Consider the following 17914-nt stretch of genomic DNA (forward strand, 5'->3'; position numbering starts at 1 on the left):
GATCCACTGTACTAATTCCCTTCATGTTTTTGAACATGTTGAACATGTCCCCTCTTAATCTCTATTTGCTTAAACTGAATATGTTAACTTCTTCACTCTCTCTTCAGAGCTCATACCTGTCGCGGAATCAGCCTAGTCACTCTCCCCTGGACTTGCTCTTGCACTACTACATCTTTTTTGCAACATGGAAACCAAAACTGTAGACACTACAGAAGGTGAGGCCTCAGTAGTGTGTTACATAACAGGGGTGGCCCAATGCAGTCCACAGTGGCTGCAGGTTTTTATTCTAACTTTTTTTTTAAATTAGCAACTAGTTCTTCATTTATTTGGTATTTTAAGCCTCAGACCTTTTAAATCATGGCTAAGCAACGTTGGTACTGGAGGGCCACAGTGGCTTCAGGTTTTTGTTCCAACCCAATTGCTTCATGGGAAATAATTCATTGCTGATGATGCACTTATTGCTCACTTTTCATTTTTATGCTTCATTTTAGTTTTCTCACTTAAGATTTTGAACCCTTAATTGCTTAGTCTTAAACATATAATTCATTATCAAATATTCATTATGTTAACTATTCCTTATTAGCAATAAGATTAAAATGATAAAGGAACCAGGAGTTCTGCATCTAGCTTATCTCATTTTCCACCTGTGTGTATTCATCATTCACTATTTGGTTTAATTAAGTACTCTAAATGAAACTGAAGAGAAAGTGAAGAACTGAAAATTGCTCATCTGTTTTAGGCTTCAAATCATTTGGGTGATATATGGACCATTAATAAGGGGGGAAAAAAATCTTTGATTTCAGAATGAACTGAAAATAAACAGAACACAAGCCATGACATTAAATGGTATGCTATTGGTGAGGATTGGCTTCTAATTAAGCAACAGGGTTCAAACAAAAACCTGTAGCTACTGCAGCTTTCCAGGATTGGAATTGGCCACCCCTGTCATATAACTTTAACATAACTTCACTTCACTTGACTTGTTCTCCAGACATTGTGATATATAACCTAATATCCTATTAACCTTCTTTACACTGTATCAATATTTATATTGACAAGTCCACTATGACTAATACACATAGGTTAGGTGAATTTGTAAATGCTAAATTTGGCCTAGTGTGTGTTTGGTATTTGGCTGTGTGCATATTCATCCTGCAATGGAATAGTGCATTGTCCAAGGTTCCTACTTTGAGCATTATGCTAGCTGGGATGGGCCCCTGCCAAACAACCCTTGTCTGGAGTAAGCAGGTTAGAAAATGACTTGACCAGTTGTGGGTTTCACTGTATGAAATTGTATTTTTTTTATTTTTTTTTTTGGCTGTACCATTATTAACATCAAACTCTGCAACTAGTATGGTCTTTCACATAGTTTGGAGGAATTTTTGTTCTCTCTTTTTTGCAAAACTGTTTTAAATCAGAAGTATTAGTAGTTTTTAGAGCATGAAATTATAATTTCAGGTCCTGGTCATAGCACCTCTGATAGGTTAAGTCCAAGCTGCAGAACTCAAGTCCAGTCTTTGACTCCTGCCCTGTTTGTAGACATTTTTTTCTTTCATCTTGGGACTTGTCTTGGACTTTTGGGTATTTGTAATAGGACCTGTCTCGAGCTTGGTCTCTTGTCAAATATGATCAGTGGTCTCAAATGGAGATCAGTTGCATTCTTTGAATATATATTATAATGAGAAGAGAGGCACACTTCATCAGTGTTGTGGCCAGTATCAGATGCTCCATTTAATAGCTACAAGTGAAAGGAACTACAACAGCAAAACTTAGAGAATAATCTTTCTCTCAGTTCTGCATCTACATAACGGTTTAGCAACAGTTTAAATTGTAGTGTAGCTGGGAAGGACAGTATTTCTGTTGCCAGATTGAAAGTGTCATCAGAGGTCCTCCCAGGTTTTCTCCTGTATTTTAAGTTAAAAGCGGGAAAGGCATTTAATGACTGAGTCACACCACACTCCTCCATTAAAAGTACCTGTGCAGTGCCAGTGAAACATTCACTGATTGTGCAAGGCTGGCAATATTTATTTATACACTCACCTAAAGGATTATTAGGAACACCTGTTCAATTTCTCATTAATGCAATTATCTAATCAACCAATCACATGGCAATTGCTTCAATGCATTTAGGGGTGTGGACCTGGTCAAGACAATCTCCTGAACTCCAAACTGAATGTCAGAATGGGAAAGAAAGGTGATTTAAGCAATTTTGAGTGTGGCATGGTTGTTGGTGCCAGACGGGCCGGTCTGAGTATTTCACAATCTGCTCAGTTACTGGGATTTTCACGCACAACCATTTCTAGGGTTTACAAAGAATGGTGTGAAAAGGGAAAAACATCCAGTATGCGGCAGTCCTGTGGGCGAAAATGCCTTGTTGATGCTAGAGGTCAGAGGAGAATGGGCCGACTGATTCAAGCTGATAGAAGAGCAACTTTGACTGAAATAACCACTCGTTACAACCGAGGTATGCAGCAAAGCATTTGTGAAGCCACAACATGCACAACCTTGTGGCGGATGGGCTACAATAGTAGAAGACCCCACTGGGTACCACTCATCTCCACTACAAATAGGAAAAAGAGGCTACAATTTGCACGAGCTCACCAAAATTGGACAGTTGAAGACTGGAAAAATGTTGCCTGGTCTGATGATTCTCAATTTCTGTTGAGACATTCAAATGGTAGAGTCAGAATTTGGCGTAAACAGAATGAGAACATGGATCCATCATGCCTTGTTACCACTGTGCAGGCTGGTGGTGGTGGTGTAATGGTGTGGGGGATGTTTTCTTGGCACACTTTAGGCCCCTTAGTGCCAATTGGGCATCGTTTAAATGCCATGGGCTACCTGAGCATTGTTTCTGACCATGTACATCCCTTCATGACCACCATGTACCCATCCTTTGATGGCTACTTCCAGCAGGATAATGCACCATGTCACAAAGCTCGAATCATTTCAAATTGGTTTCTTGAACATGACAATGAGTTCACTGCACTAAAATGGCCCCCAAAGTCACCAGATCTCAACCCAATAGAGCATCTTTGGGATGTGGTGGAACGGGAGCTTCGTGCCCTGGATGTGCATCCCACAAATCTCCATCAACTGCAAGATGCTATCTTATCAATATGGGCCAACATTTCTAATGAATGCTTTCAGCACCTTGTTGAATCAATGCCACGTAGAATTAAGGCAGTTCTGAAGGTGAAAGGGGGTCAAACGCTGTATTAGTATGGTGTTCCTAATAATCCTTTAGGTGAATGTATGTTTGTTTGTTTGTTTTTTTGCCTCTGTGCAGAAGTCATGTTCATGTCAGGATTCCATTAGTATAGATTAGTATAGATTTCAGATCGCTCTGCATAATTTCTATTGTATGGAAATTTCGTCATAACAAATATGGAGAAAATAAGTATAGTATTGTGATCAAGGTCACAGGTGATTAGCTCACCTTCCTGATTTCTCATCTTCAGACCGCGTCTGCCACAAAGTTGATACTGAGCCGCTGGTGTTCTTCTAATATAAAGATGGCAGCTAAAGCAAGATGCTTGCCCATGTCGTGGCTCCTAACAGCTCCTGTTTTGAGCAAAGTTTTGAGACTGTACCTGCCTTCTCTATACAGTAATAGTGTACCTTTATTTTCCTTGAAAACCTGGACTCACCTTCCTGTCCCTTGTGTGCAACTCTGTGACCCAAGCTTGACAATACCTATATAAAAAACAGAGCTTTTGAAACTGAAAAAAATATTGTATTTGAAAATGAGACATTAGACGTAACCTTTTTAAATCGAAATATACCTGTAGATATAAACACAGAATGAAAAGGCATTAAATGTAAGTTTTTCTTAAAGAAATACAGGTGTGAAAACAGAGTGATAAGATGTTAGATGTAACTTTTTTAAATAGAAACACAGATATGAACACAGAATGAAAACGATACATTGAATACAGTAAACCCTCGTTTATCGCAGTTAATCCGTTCCAGACTCTACCGCGATAAATGAATTTACGCAAAGTAGGATTCTTTATTTATAAAGAAATATTTTCGCAGGTAGAGCATAGAAAAACTGTTTACGACCTTCTAAATACGTTTTTTAACATTATTATAGCCCTCTAGACATGAAATAACACCCTTTAGTCAAAAGTTTAAATTGTTCTCCATGAGAAGACAGAGATGGCAGTTCTTTCTCACAATTAAAAAAGTAAAGTGCACATCAGGAGCAGAGAATGTCGGAGAGAGAGAGAGAGAGAAAAGTAAACAATCAAAAATCAATAGGGCTGTTGGGCTTTTATGTATGCGAAGCACCGCGATAAAGCAGCCGCAATGAAGGGATCAATGTGAAGGTAGTCTTTCATCATTTTTTAGAGGAGCGTCCGTATCTTTTAAGCAAACAGCCACTGTGCAAACAGCCCCTCTGCTCACGACCCCTCCGTCAGGAGCAGAGAATGTCAGAGAGAGTGAGAGAGGCAGAGAAAAGCAAACAATCAAAGATCAATACGTGCTGTTAGAGCTTTTAAGTGTGCGAAGCACCGCGAGGGAAGCATATCGTATATCATTGAGGAGTTTTATTTAATACGTGCTCTGATTGGGTAGCTTTTCAGCCATCCGCCAATCGCGTCAGTTGTATGAAATCAATTGGGCAAACAAACTGAGGAAGCATGTACCATAAATTAAAAGACCCATTGTCTGCAGAAATCTGCGAACCAGCGAAAAATCCATGATTATATATTTATATATGCTTACATTTAAAATCCGCGATGGAGTGAAGCCACGAAAATCAAAGCGCGATATAGCGAGGGATCACTGTATAACTTTTTTTTTTTTTTAAAAATAGAATTACAGGTATGAGAATACTTAATGAAAACGAGACAGATGAAGTTGAAGGCACGATTCCGAACACTTTCACCACGTCATTTTTCTTCATTCCGGTTTTATGTTTTTCCAGGATTGTTAATTTTTCTTTCATTGTAAACAGAGGCCATTTTTCACTTTATTGTTCATCTCGTGGAAAATATTGAGAAGTGTTATGAAATAGTACAGTATCTGCACACGACACAACTACTCATGAGGATGCTTGGTGAAACACTGACTCAGAATTTGGTCATGTGTATGATGTTGTGGCTACTGTCTCGCCAAGCCTCACCAAGACTGCCCAACTGTCCTATTACATTTCATCAGTTTTATTTTTAAAGTCACAGGAAGATGCAAGGTCTCGTAACGCAGAAATACACTGAGGCAGTTTTGTCTTGTTGCTGAGCTGTACAATGAAATTCATGACATTCAAGACCACATTGCACTTGTGTAAGAAAGTGCCTTCAATGCCGCTATATATTACTGGTACTTGGCAATATACAGTATGGAAAAGTCTATCTCCATTAATGCATAAGCACTGCAGAAGCAAAACAATCAAAGTTGGATTGTCCACATAAAAAAGCACGCATTGACTCTACTATTGTGGTGTGATGTGGTAAAATCATTGCATACCATGACTTTAGTCCTAAAAATTAATGCATAACAGAAGCAACTGTGGAAAGGGATGCATTAAGGAAAGCTCTGTGCCTTGAAAAATATTCTTGAAGATGAAAAAAGTTGACAGTGGCACCATGATAGCTGCATATGAAATATAGGCTTGGAGGCTTCCTATGTCAGGAAGTTTTAGCTTTTGAATATCACAGTGGACTTATGCAGAGAGCAGAGAAAGCACAATAACTAAAATACCTGCTACATAACCTGTTGGTTAAGATGGATACAGATGAGTCCATGTCTATGAGGAGGTGCAACAGATAAGATTTAGAATCATTTACTTGAATTGTAACGGTGCATGAGATTTCCAGGCAGTTTTGTATCATCATTTACAGACAAAATTTGTAATATCTGGAATATAAATGCCCTGAACTCTGCCTTGTGAAACAGAACCACATACACTTAAAAAATGTCCAAATTTCTCACAGCTTTTGCATGTGACTGATGCGACCAGTTACTGGGAAGCATTAGCTAGATGTGCTACAGACACACAATGGAAACATGACCGATCCTTATTGCAGGTAATAGAGGTGCTACAACCAGGCTGTGCACTGGTCTGACCATCACGGTGTCTTATAGATAACATTGTTCTTTGAACTGTATCAACTATGGTTGAGGAAGTGGCTGCCAAGATCCCTGCTTGGTTTTGAGCAGCTTCAATTTGCAAACCTTACAGTATGTCATGGCTTTTTCAAGAGTGAGGTCTTGTTCAAATAATAACTTCTCACAGATATATGGACAGGCTGCCTTTTCTAACAACTGATCCTGTAACATTTCATAAGTAGATGCATGGGACCTCATGTGTAAATGGTGCATATGCACAAAAATGTTGTTTATGGCCATTTCTGCACTCACTTTGAGATGTATGAAAGTTAAATCTTGTGTAAAGCCACATACATTTTCACGGCAGAATCACACCATGTGTATTCTGTATATTTTTCAGCTCAGGTTTGCAAACTGGCAGCACCCAGCATCAAAGTACTGCTACTGTTTCTGTGGTCTTTTTTAGATTCACATCCATGATGCAGGCTATATCAGATGCACCAAAATTAACTGCATATCATTTACAAATTTAAGACACTTGATTGTAATCATTCTGCAACAATGTAACTATGTAAGGAATGTCCAGACTATTACAAATACCATAACTGCTTTAGAGTTATTTCTCTTGGTGCACCACTGAGAGTATCTTGACCTGTTTATTGTATTTGTGTGTGGTATCACAGATGCACAGGTTGAGAGCGCTGGTGGACAGACTGCTTCAAGAAAGCCATCAGCATCTGTATGGACTTCACTCGCCATGCCACAGTCTATTTGAACTTCACCCATCCGGCAAATGTTTCAAGAGACTTTCCTGTATGTACCTCAAGGCTCAGAAACAATTTCATTCCAAGAGTTGTAAACACAACCAATCAGTCCATCCAGTGCTCCCAGTAGAACTGTTTGTACTTGTAATTATAATTACCTCACTGTAAACTTGCACTATACTGTAACTGTAACATTGCACAACCTAAGCCACATAAGTGTTTCTCAAAAGAAGAACATCCTCCTTTCTTAGACAGCTAGAACTAGATGGATTCTGAGCCTGAATACCAATTGTGATACAGCAGTTAGTATTAGAAAAATGCCTTTCCATTTCCCCAAATATGCTATCATTAACTGGGTAGTCTTGTCTTGAAAATCATATTTGCTGTCTGTTTCTGCATGCTCTCCAAAGCTGGTGGTGTCAGCACAATCTTTGAGTTTTCTTGTTACCCTTAGTAAACGCTTTGAGAAGTACTGGCTTGTAGAAATGCCAGTTCTTTCACATGTGTCAACTATATCACTCCAAATTTCATCAAAACAGGCATTGCTTCAATAATGTGTAATTGTGTCTTTCAGTGATTGAATTAAAACAGCCTTAAAAAGACCAAGTGTTTTTGACTGCAGCATGTCTGGAAAACATTTAGAATCTACTAAATCCTTTCTGAACACTGTAAGACATTCTACAAAGTTGAAATAAATTGAACACAGTATTCCATGAGCTTCAATAGCTCTATGTGGATTGTTTTCACATAGAATTTCCTCAAGCACTTAAGAGTAACGGGTAGTCTGTCCATTACATTGTGACATGCTAAATTTTGCAAGCCCACATCCAACCATTTCTGATGGACATAGAGTCCAGACATTAATATGTACAATTTTTCAAACAAAGCAAAAAAATTTCCAGCATCAGGTACACTTCTGATGGTGTCAACAAGTTTAATCATTGTGCCCTGCAATGGACATAATATGCAACTTTGGCATCTTTTATCCTAGCTTCCATTGTATCAATGTTGTACATGTCTCCTAACAGCCATTAATTTTAGCACAAAACAAGTGATGTCAGCTTCTCTCCATTTTACAAAGCAGACTACACAACTTTTAAAATGTATCTGAAATGTGATTAAAATATATATTAGTTGTACAGAATATTTGGAATTTAGATTACAGTCATATGAAAAAGTTTGGGAACCCTTCTAAATTCTTTGGATTTTTGTTTATCATTGGCTTAGCTTTCAAAGTAGAAACTTTCTTTTAATATATGCAATGTCTTATGGAAACAATAGTATTTATGCAGTGACATTAAGTTTATTGGATTAACAGAAAATATGCAATATCCATCATAACAAAATTAGATAGGTGCATAAATTTGGGCACACCACAGGGATATTACATCATGACTTAGTTGAGTTTCCTTTTGCAAATATAACAGCCTCTAGACGCCTCCTGTAACCTTTGATGAGTGTCTGGATTCTGAATTAAGGTATATTTGACCATTCCTCCATATAAAATCTCTCCAGTTCAGTTAAATTTGATGGCTGCCGAACATTTACAGCCTCCTTCAAATCCCATAGATTTTTCGACGATTTTCAAGTCCGGGGACTGTGATTGCCATTCCAGAACATTGTACTTCTCCCTCTGCATGAATGCCTTTGTAGATTTCGAACTGTGTTTTGGGTCATTGTCTTGTTGGAATATGCAGCCCCTGCATAACTTCAACTTTGTGATGGATGCTTGAACATTATCCTGAAGAATTTCTTGATATTGGGTTGAATTCATCTGACCCTTGACTTTAACAAGGGCCCCAGTCACAAAACTAGCCACACAGCCCCATGGCATGATGGAACCTCTACCAAATTTGACAGTATGTAGCAGGTGTTTTTCTTGGAATGCGGTGTTCTTCTTCAGCCATGCAAAGCGCTTTTTGTTCTGACCAGATAACTGAATTTTTGTCTCATCAGTCCAAAGCACTTTGTTCCAAAATGAATCTGGCTTGCCTAAGTGATCATTTGCATACAACAAGCGACTCTGTTTGTGGTGTGTCTAGAAAGGGCTTCTTTCTCATCACCCTGCCATACAGATTTTCTTTGTGCAAATTGTGTTGAATTGTAGAACGATGTACAGATACACTGTCTGCAGCAAAATGTTCTTTCAGGTCGTTGGAGGTGATCTGTGGGTTGTCTGTAACCATTCTCAAAATCCTGTGCATATGCCGCTCCTGTATTTTTCTTGGCCTGCCAGACCTGGGTTTAATAGCAACTGTGCCTGTGGCCTTTCTTTTCCTGATTACATTCCATACAGTTGAAACTGACAATTTAAACCTCTGAGATAGCTTTTTGTATCCTTTCCCTAAACCATGATACTGAAAAATCTTTGTTTTCAGATCTTTTAAAAGTTGCTTTGAAGATCCCATGCTGTCACTTCAGAGGAGAGTCAAAGGGAAGCACAACTTGCAATTGACTACCTTACATATCTTTTCTCATGATTGAACACATCCTGTCTATGAAGTTTAACAAGCTAATCCAACCAATCTGGTGTTGCAAGTAATCAGTATTGAGTAGTTACATGCATTAAAATCAGCAAAATTACAAGGGTACCCACATTTTTACACAGCCAGTTTTTCACATTTGATTTAATTTCATACAACTAAATACTGCTTCACTAAAAATCTTTGTTCGGAAAACACCCCAGTACTCAGATGTTCCTAGAAAATGAAAGACATACCACTGCTATCTTTTTTTGTTGAAAGTACAGTAAATTATTATTCAGGCTCAGAGGCGTTCCTAAACTTTTTCATGTGACTGTATTTGTAAGAACAAACCATCCTGGGTTAAAAGCAGCTATATACTTAAGACAGAAAAGACGTCATTTTCCCATGTGCACCGAAGGAAAAAATACCTAGTGATTGCATTATATATATATATATAAAGCAATGCATATAGTTAAAGCAAAAAGACATGCAAGATTATACAAGCCTATACAAATTATTGAACTAAGCAAGAGGATGCAGGATCAATGTGTACGACCTTTGCAAGCTCACGGCTTGCTTTGAGTGCGGTGTGTCCAGTTTGAAAACATGTAAACGACTTAATGTTCTAAATGAAAATGTTTGAAAATCATTGTTAAACTTGTCTTTTTATTGTTTGCATTTTCTATGCATTTGTAGTTATTGGTGTTGATATATATAAAACAGTGTGCAATAACAAGTATTTGTAAGTATTAAGGTGAAATGAAGTTCTCAAACCATGCACATAAAACAAGGAAATTAATAAATGGAATGAAGTATAAAATGCTGTAAATATAAAACATGTAGTCTTCCATCCATCCATCCTCTCCTGCTTATCCGAGATCGGGTTACGGGGACAGCAGCTTGAGCAGAGATGCCCAGACTTCCCTCTCCCCGGCCACTTCTTCTAGCTCTTCCAGATGAATCCCGAAGGAGTTCCAAGGCCAGCTGAGAGACATAGTCCCTCCAGCGTGTCCTGGGTCTTCCCCGGGGCCTCCTCCCTGTTAGATGTGCCTGGAACACCTCACCAGGGAGGTGTCAAGGATGCATCCTGATCAGACGCCCGAGCCACCTCATCTGACTCCTCTCTATGCAGAGGAGCACTGGCTCTACTCTGAGCTCCTCCCAGATGACTGAGCTTCTCACCCTATCTTTAAGGGAAAGCCCAGACACCCTGCGGAGGAAACTCATTTCGTCCGCTTGTATTCGCGATCTCGTTCTTTTGGTCACTACCCATATCTCATGACCATAGGTGAGGGTAGGAACATAGACCGACCGGTAAATTGAGAGCTTTGCCTTACAGCTGAGCTCCTTTTTCACCACGACAAACCGATGCAGAGCCCGCATTACTGCAAACGCCGCACCGATCCACCAGTTGATCTCAGGCTTCATTCTTCCCTCACTCGTGAACAAGACCCTGAGATATTTGAACTCCTCCACTTGGGGCAGGATCTTGCTCCCAACCCTGAGAGGGCACTCCACCCTTTTCCGGCTGAGGACCATGGTCTCGGATTTGGAGGTGCTGATTCCCATCCCAGCCGCTTCACACTCGGCTGCGAACCGATCCAGAGAGAGCTGAAGATCACGGCCTGATGAAGCAAACAGGACAATATCATTCTCAAAAAGCAGTGACCCAATCCCAAGTCCACCAAACCAGACTCCCTCAACTCCCTGGTTGCGCCTAGAAATTCTGCCCATAAAAGTGTCAACCATGACAGTCCTACAACATCCAGAGCCTTGAGGAACTCTGGGCATATCTCATCCACCCCCAGGCCCTGCCACTAAGGAGTTTTTTTGACCACCTCGGTGACCTCAGTCCCAGAGACGGGGGAGCTCACCTCCGAGTCCCCAGGCTCTGCTTCCTCAATGGAAGGCATGTAAGTGGGATTGAGGTCTTCGAAGTACATTAAATGTTTGTAATTATTTTTTTTTTATTTTTGTAATAGAAATATTTGAAGACCGAGATTCATCTCAAAGGGTAAGTTTTTTTTAAATTATTTAAAGTTTACTTTCACTAGTTTTTGACTTCTCGTGTATGTAATTTTTGTAGTGTGCAGTAATTAATAGGTGTACATAACCTTAATATTGAACACTTCAGCCAAACGGCTGTTGTATATTTTATTACCATTAATATTTATTCAGAGCTATAACATTAAAGTCTTGAATACCAAATTAACACAGTGTGCACTATATATAGCTTGAAAATCAACCCCCTTCTCTTAGCCATGTCATAAATCAATCTCAGACTGCTTAGTTAATATCAAACATTAATTAGGTTATGTCTGCAGACTTACCTATCTTTAAACTCCAAGATACTACTTTAACAGCAATAGGATATGTCACCTTCCCATAATACTAATAACCACCTGTGGAAATATTTTATTGGTATGATATACTCAGTATATACCTATAAAGTTATAGATTTGGTTAAAACCTAAATAAAATAACTAGTATGAAACTATTTAACATACATGAAACCCAGTTCATTACTTTCTGTTAAACAACAAAATATATTATGCTAGTGGTACGAGCAGAATACAAACCCTGAATAGAGACATACTGTATATCCACATAAATACAATACAAATTCAGCATACAGTTAGGTCCATAAATATTTGGACAGAGACAACTTTTGCCTCACATTTTTATGCAATCGTTTTGTTCTCCCCACTGAATTAAAGCTGAAAGTCTGCACTTCAACTGCATCTGAGTGGTTTCATTTAAAATTCATTGTGGTAATGTACAGAACCAAAATTAGAAAAAAAGTTGTTTTTAACTGTAACTGTATATTCTTCAACAATATAAATAATTGTGTTACCTACATTTAAAGGGGGTGCATAGCCAACGTTTTGAGAATCATGGTCCAACAGATTTCTTATGCAGATATTGCGAGTTGTTCAGCTCTTTCATGGTGTTTATAATGGGCACACAATAATGGACAGTTCTTGAAGTTCTTGAAAGCACATTAAAGCTAATGGTGAGCAATGCAGAACAGTAGATATGCATTCACAAATATGTTCATTAGTGGAATGTGCACATTTTCACGAATAAACATTTAACCAAGTTGAAGTTTAGTGCAAGTAGACTGATCTAAAACATAAAAGTAATACCGAAATTTAAAAAGATTGTTTAGAGCTTGTGGAAAGTTAGTTGTATTTAATCTGCTATCTGAAAATCCTTCCCAAGCTAAGAGAGTGCTGCGTTAATATCAATAACCACATAATTGTCATGAACTGTAGTTACCCTTTAATCGTGCCTGTTACTGTCTGCTATGAATGGAAAGCATGAAAACAGATACAGGTACTTGTATTGTACAATTATGATATTTCTAGAAAGTTCGGTAATTTGGATATGCCACAGGACTTTTAATTTGTATATTTGCATATACCCTCCTATATATACTGTGTGTATACAGAGTGGGCCATTTATATGGATACACCTTAATAAAATGGGAATGGTTGGCAGAGATCGGGACAAGTCACATATGATCAAGTCCAAGCAAGTTTCAAGTGTTAACCATCAAGTCTCAAGTCACAGTCAAGACAAATCAAGCAAGCAAGTCAAGTCAAGTCAAGGGTTCACCCTAAGCAAGTCAAGTCGAGTCCTGATAAGTTTCAAGCCAAGTCAAGTCAAGTTGTAGTACTAAAACAAACAGAGGTTAAATTTTCGATACATTTATTTTTGCACAGAAAAATTTTTACAGAAAAGATGAACTTATATACATATATTATGTATCTTATTTGCATTGCTATATTTAAATTATATGCATATCTGTACTACATTAATATCTGAAAATAAAATTGTGTTGCTTACACAAAATGTTTAAAACTAAGAAATCCAGTCTAAAATGTATAATGCAATTCAATCTGAAAGGATTAGTTTACTTTGACAACAACAATGTACAGATAATGTACTCACCCCCTTGTCATCCAATATGTTCATGTCTTTCTTTCCTCAGTCATAAAGAAATTGTTTTTTTGTTTTGAGGAAAACATTTCAGGATTTCACTGTCTATATATAATGGATATGTATGGCCCCGAAGTTTGAACTTCCAAAATGCAGTTTAAATGCAGCTTCAGAAAGCCCGAAATGATTGGTTACTTTCCAAACAAATTGACAATGTATATACTTTTTAGCCTCAAATGCTGGTCTTGTCTCCCCTCTGTGCAGTCTGTGTGATTCGGGTAAATACAGTTAATAGATGTCAAAAAAACAACAATCTCTTTTATATCTTTAATGTCAAAAACATCCTGCAATGCTGTTTTTACCTTTTTTTGTAAAGGGCATTTGAGCTTCTATACATGTTAACTGTGTAAACACTGTGTTTGCACTTTTGCTGCAATCTAAGACTGTATTTACCCAAATCACACAGACTGCGCAGAGACAACACAAGACCAGCATTTGAGGTTAAAAAGTGTATAAATTGTCCATTTGTTTAGAAAATAACCGATTGTTTCGCTAGATAAGACTCCTCCTCCTCGGCTGGAATCATTTAGAGTCTTCTGAAGCTGCATTTAAACTGCATTTTGGAAATTCAAACTTCGGGGTGCCATACATATCCATTATATAGAGAGAGTATAGAGTTTTCCTCAAAAAAACTATTTCTTAATGATATGTACTATATGTACTGACAGAATGTAAGACTTAAGTATTTATACAAGCTATGAACCTTATAAATTAAAGTATTGTGACTGAAGATTTATCTAGTATGTTTTATATATGATGCTTTAATACTTATGCTGTCCATTATAAGGCACAGTAGAGGGATTTATTCACTCTTTTTAATCTAACGCTAGTGATGAATCTCGTTAATTAAAATGAACGGATCTTTTTCATTTCAGCAGAATATAAATATAATGTACAAAGTATGTTAATATAGCCTAGTGATGAAGTTATGAAGCTTAATCGTCATCTCTACGGTGGACGCGCAATATACACGTTTCATACATAATATATAATCTGATATATTTGTTTTCTATTTGAACTGGTTTCATTGTTATACAGCACACAACATTTTGTTGTTATTGTGAGTGTACACAAAAAAATTATAGACACTTAACGTAACCGATTCGAACGATGAAATTATTCTTGTCTGTATGACCAAAAAGTTTTGAACGAGTTATTGAAGGAGAAGTGATTGCACTGACGCTTTCATCTTAGATTTTTTTATAATGTTACACGAGCTGCCATTCAACTAACCACACGCAGTCAGTCCATACAAACGCTTGAAAATGCGCACATTTAATATAGACATTATAGTTTACATGTAATATTGAGAAGCCCTTTCATTTCAAGTTGCACTCAACATTAAAATGTGGCTACGCCACTGGTAACGTTATAGTGTTTTATTTATGAGATGATTATCACATTTCTGATAAAAAAACATGCAACCAAGGCTAAATTATGACAAACAGAAAAGATTAATTTAATTAATTAGTAATTGTTTTATTAAATTGACTACAAAGAATTCGACTTTCTTACCTTTCCTTCTGATTTTTGAAGTGCAGGATGAAATTTGATGTTGTGGGTGTCGTGTCTGATACTCTCGCGTTGCATTCTCTGCATCTGGCAAATCTTTTTTTGTTAGTACGGTCTAGTTCAAAGTCATTATAGCCAAACGTGACTATATGAGGAGCTCGACTATTGTCTGCCATGTTTGGCGCGGTTCAAGTTGTGCAGCGTCCTTCTTCTTCTTCTTCTTCTTGGTAATGTTAAGAGTTGTGCAGCGTTAAGGGCGCAGGCGCCAATTATGGTGCTGCTGAGTCATAATTATTTTATTATTTTATTTTATTAAACGAATTATATTTAAAAGTTCAAGTCATTGTCGAGTGTTCCACTTTAAGTCAAGTCAAGTCTCAAGTCACTTACTCTCAAGTCAAAGTCAAGTCAAGTCATTTTCTTACTTCAATCAAGCAAGTCTCAAGTCCTGAAAATTGTGACTCGAGTCTGACTCGAGTCAAGTCATGTGACTCGAGTCCCCCATCTCTGATGGTTGGTGATATTAACTTCCTGTTTGTGGCACATTAGTATTTGTGAGGGGGGAAACTTTTCAAGATGGGTGGTGACCATGGTCGCCATTTGGAAGTCGGCCATTTTAGATCCAACTTTTGTTTTTTTAATAGGAAGAGGGTCATGTGACACATCAAACATATTGGGAATTTCACAAGAAAAACAATGGTGTGCTTGGTTTTAACGTAACTTTATTCTTTCATGAGTTATTTACATGTTTCTCTTTGTTCACAGCCATTGACATGTCGTAGAGGTTAACACATGAGGAGCGGATAGAAATTGTGTTGATGTCTGGTGAACGCAGTAACCGGGTCATTGCAGCAGATTTCAATGCAAGACACCCTACGAGACCACCCATCTCCCATGCTACAGTTAGCAAACTGCTTGCTAAGTTTCATGAAACTGGTTCAGTGTTGGATTTGCCAAAATGTGGACGCATGAAAACTGTCACTAATGAAGAAACATCAGTGGCTGTCCTAGCTTCATTCAGCAAGAGCCCACAGCGTAGCACTCGCCGCATGTCACTGGAGAGTGGCATTAGTCGAACATCCCTTTGGCGGATATTAGCTACTCACAAATGGCACCCTTACAAACTCCAGCTACTGCAGCATCTCAACGAAGGTGACCCAGATCGGCGCACTGAATTTGCAGAATGGGCAAAACAAAAATTGGAACAAGACCCTCAGTTTACGCAGAAGATTTTGTTCAGTGATGAGGCAAACTTTTATGTGAATGGTGAAGTTCAAAACCGCTATTGGTCTGACACAAACCCACATTGGATAGATCCCTCCAAGACTGTTGGAACAAAAAAATTGATGGTATGGTGTGGTATATGGGGTACAAAGATAGTGGGGCCATTCTTCATCAATGGAAACGTGAAATTGCTACATGATGATGTGTTTCCCTCTTTATGCACTGAAGCTGGCACGTTCCCTGAGTTTTTCCAGCAAGATGGTGCACCACCACATTATGGGTGTCAGGTCCGAGCATTCCTAGATGAACAGTTTTCTGGAAATTTAATTGGTCGTCGTGGGCCAGTTGAATGGCCCCCAAGGTCTCCCCATCTGACCCCCTTAGACTTTTCTTTGGGGTCATCTGAAGGCAATTGTCTATGCTGTGAAGATACGAGATGTGCAGCACCTGAAACTACGGATACTGGAAGCCTGTGCTAGCATTTCTCCTACGGTGTTACTATCAGTGTGTGAAGAGTGGGAGAAGAGGGTTGCATTGACAATCCAACACAATGGGCAGCACATTGAACACATTTTATAAGTGGTCAGAAACTTGTAAATAACTCATGAAAGAATAAAGTTACGTTAAAACCAAAAACACCATTGTTTTTCTTGTGAAATTCCCAATAAGTTTGATGTGTCACATGACCCTCTTCCTATTGAAAAAACAAAACAGGACGTTAATATGACCAACCATTCCCATTTTATTAAGGTGTATCCATATAAATGGCCCACCCTGTATGTGTATATATATATATATATATATACACACACACACACATATATACTAATAAAAGGCAAAGCCCTCACTCACTCACTGACTCATCACTAATTCTCCAACTTCCCGTGTAGGTAGAAGGCTGAAATTTGGCAGGCTCATTCCTTACAGCTTACTTACAAAAGTTGGGCAGGTTTCATTTCGAAATTCTACGCCTAATGGTCATAACTGGAAGGTATTTTTCTCCATTAGCTGTAATATAGTTGAGCTGGAAAGACGTGGGGGGGCGGAGTTTCGTGTGACATCATCACACCTCCCACGTAATCACATGTACTGACTGTCAACGCAGTGCGTAGAAAACCAGGAAGACCTCCAAAAAGCGCTTATGAAAACATGCATTAAATAATTGAGAAGGCAGCGAAACAATAAGAAGCGGCGAGTGACATATACTACCATATTCATGAGTGCTGCTACCTCGGAAAGAAAGCAAGGTGTAAACCTAAACTTTAAATTAAGTTCATAGACAGGCTACCGCTGGCGTTTCACATGCCCACAGGTAATGCGGGATACAAGTTTAATGAGAGGACGAGGATATAAACGAGAGTTTTGATCACTTTGTAACTAAGTTAAAATTGTAGGTGAAGGGGTGTGCTTATGCAAATTCCGAGACTGTGTTTGTGGGGATTGACAGTTAAGGCGGGTGGGGAGTCACGTCATCATCTCCCTCCCATTCATCTCATTTCGCTCTGAGCTGAGCTCATGCTAACGCCGTCTTCAAGCAACTTCGTCAGACTGCCACCAAATACTCACAGAAAAATCCACAAGTTAATACACACGCTGTCTCTAGAGTTTCTCCACACTGAATCCTCCAGGCACTACTTACAAAAGGTCACATTGACAATCGTGTTACGTTATTTTTAAAATCTTTCCTTTTCTTAGCACAAGCACAGCTGAGAAGCTTCATGCATGTGCTCCATAACGCGTTAAAAATAATGCATTTAATCACACTTTGCATTACAAGCAAAGGGAGCTTTTCTCAATGCATGATTTCCTGGTACACCGATTACATTGATCAGCGCATCCCGATTCATTTTACCCTCGCACCACCCTTAGTTTGAGAAGAAGTATGAAAAATAT

General features: G+C 38.5%; 1 protein-coding gene across 1 annotated transcript in view; it reads left to right on the top strand.

The window, feature by feature from the left end:
* Positions 1-17914, top strand: part of cep89 (centrosomal protein 89) — a 440613-nt gene that overhangs the window by 32462 nt on the left and 390237 nt on the right. The window contains exon 5 of the mRNA XM_039762400.1: positions 11266-11297. Coding sequence (XP_039618334.1) covers positions 11266-11297 — 32 coding nt within the window. The remainder of the gene's footprint in view (positions 1-11265; positions 11298-17914) is intronic.

This window comes from Polypterus senegalus, chromosome 9 (genome assembly GCF_016835505.1).
Source record: "Polypterus senegalus isolate Bchr_013 chromosome 9, ASM1683550v1, whole genome shotgun sequence".
In the NCBI taxonomy this organism is placed as follows: Eukaryota; Metazoa; Chordata; class Cladistia; order Polypteriformes; family Polypteridae; genus Polypterus; species Polypterus senegalus.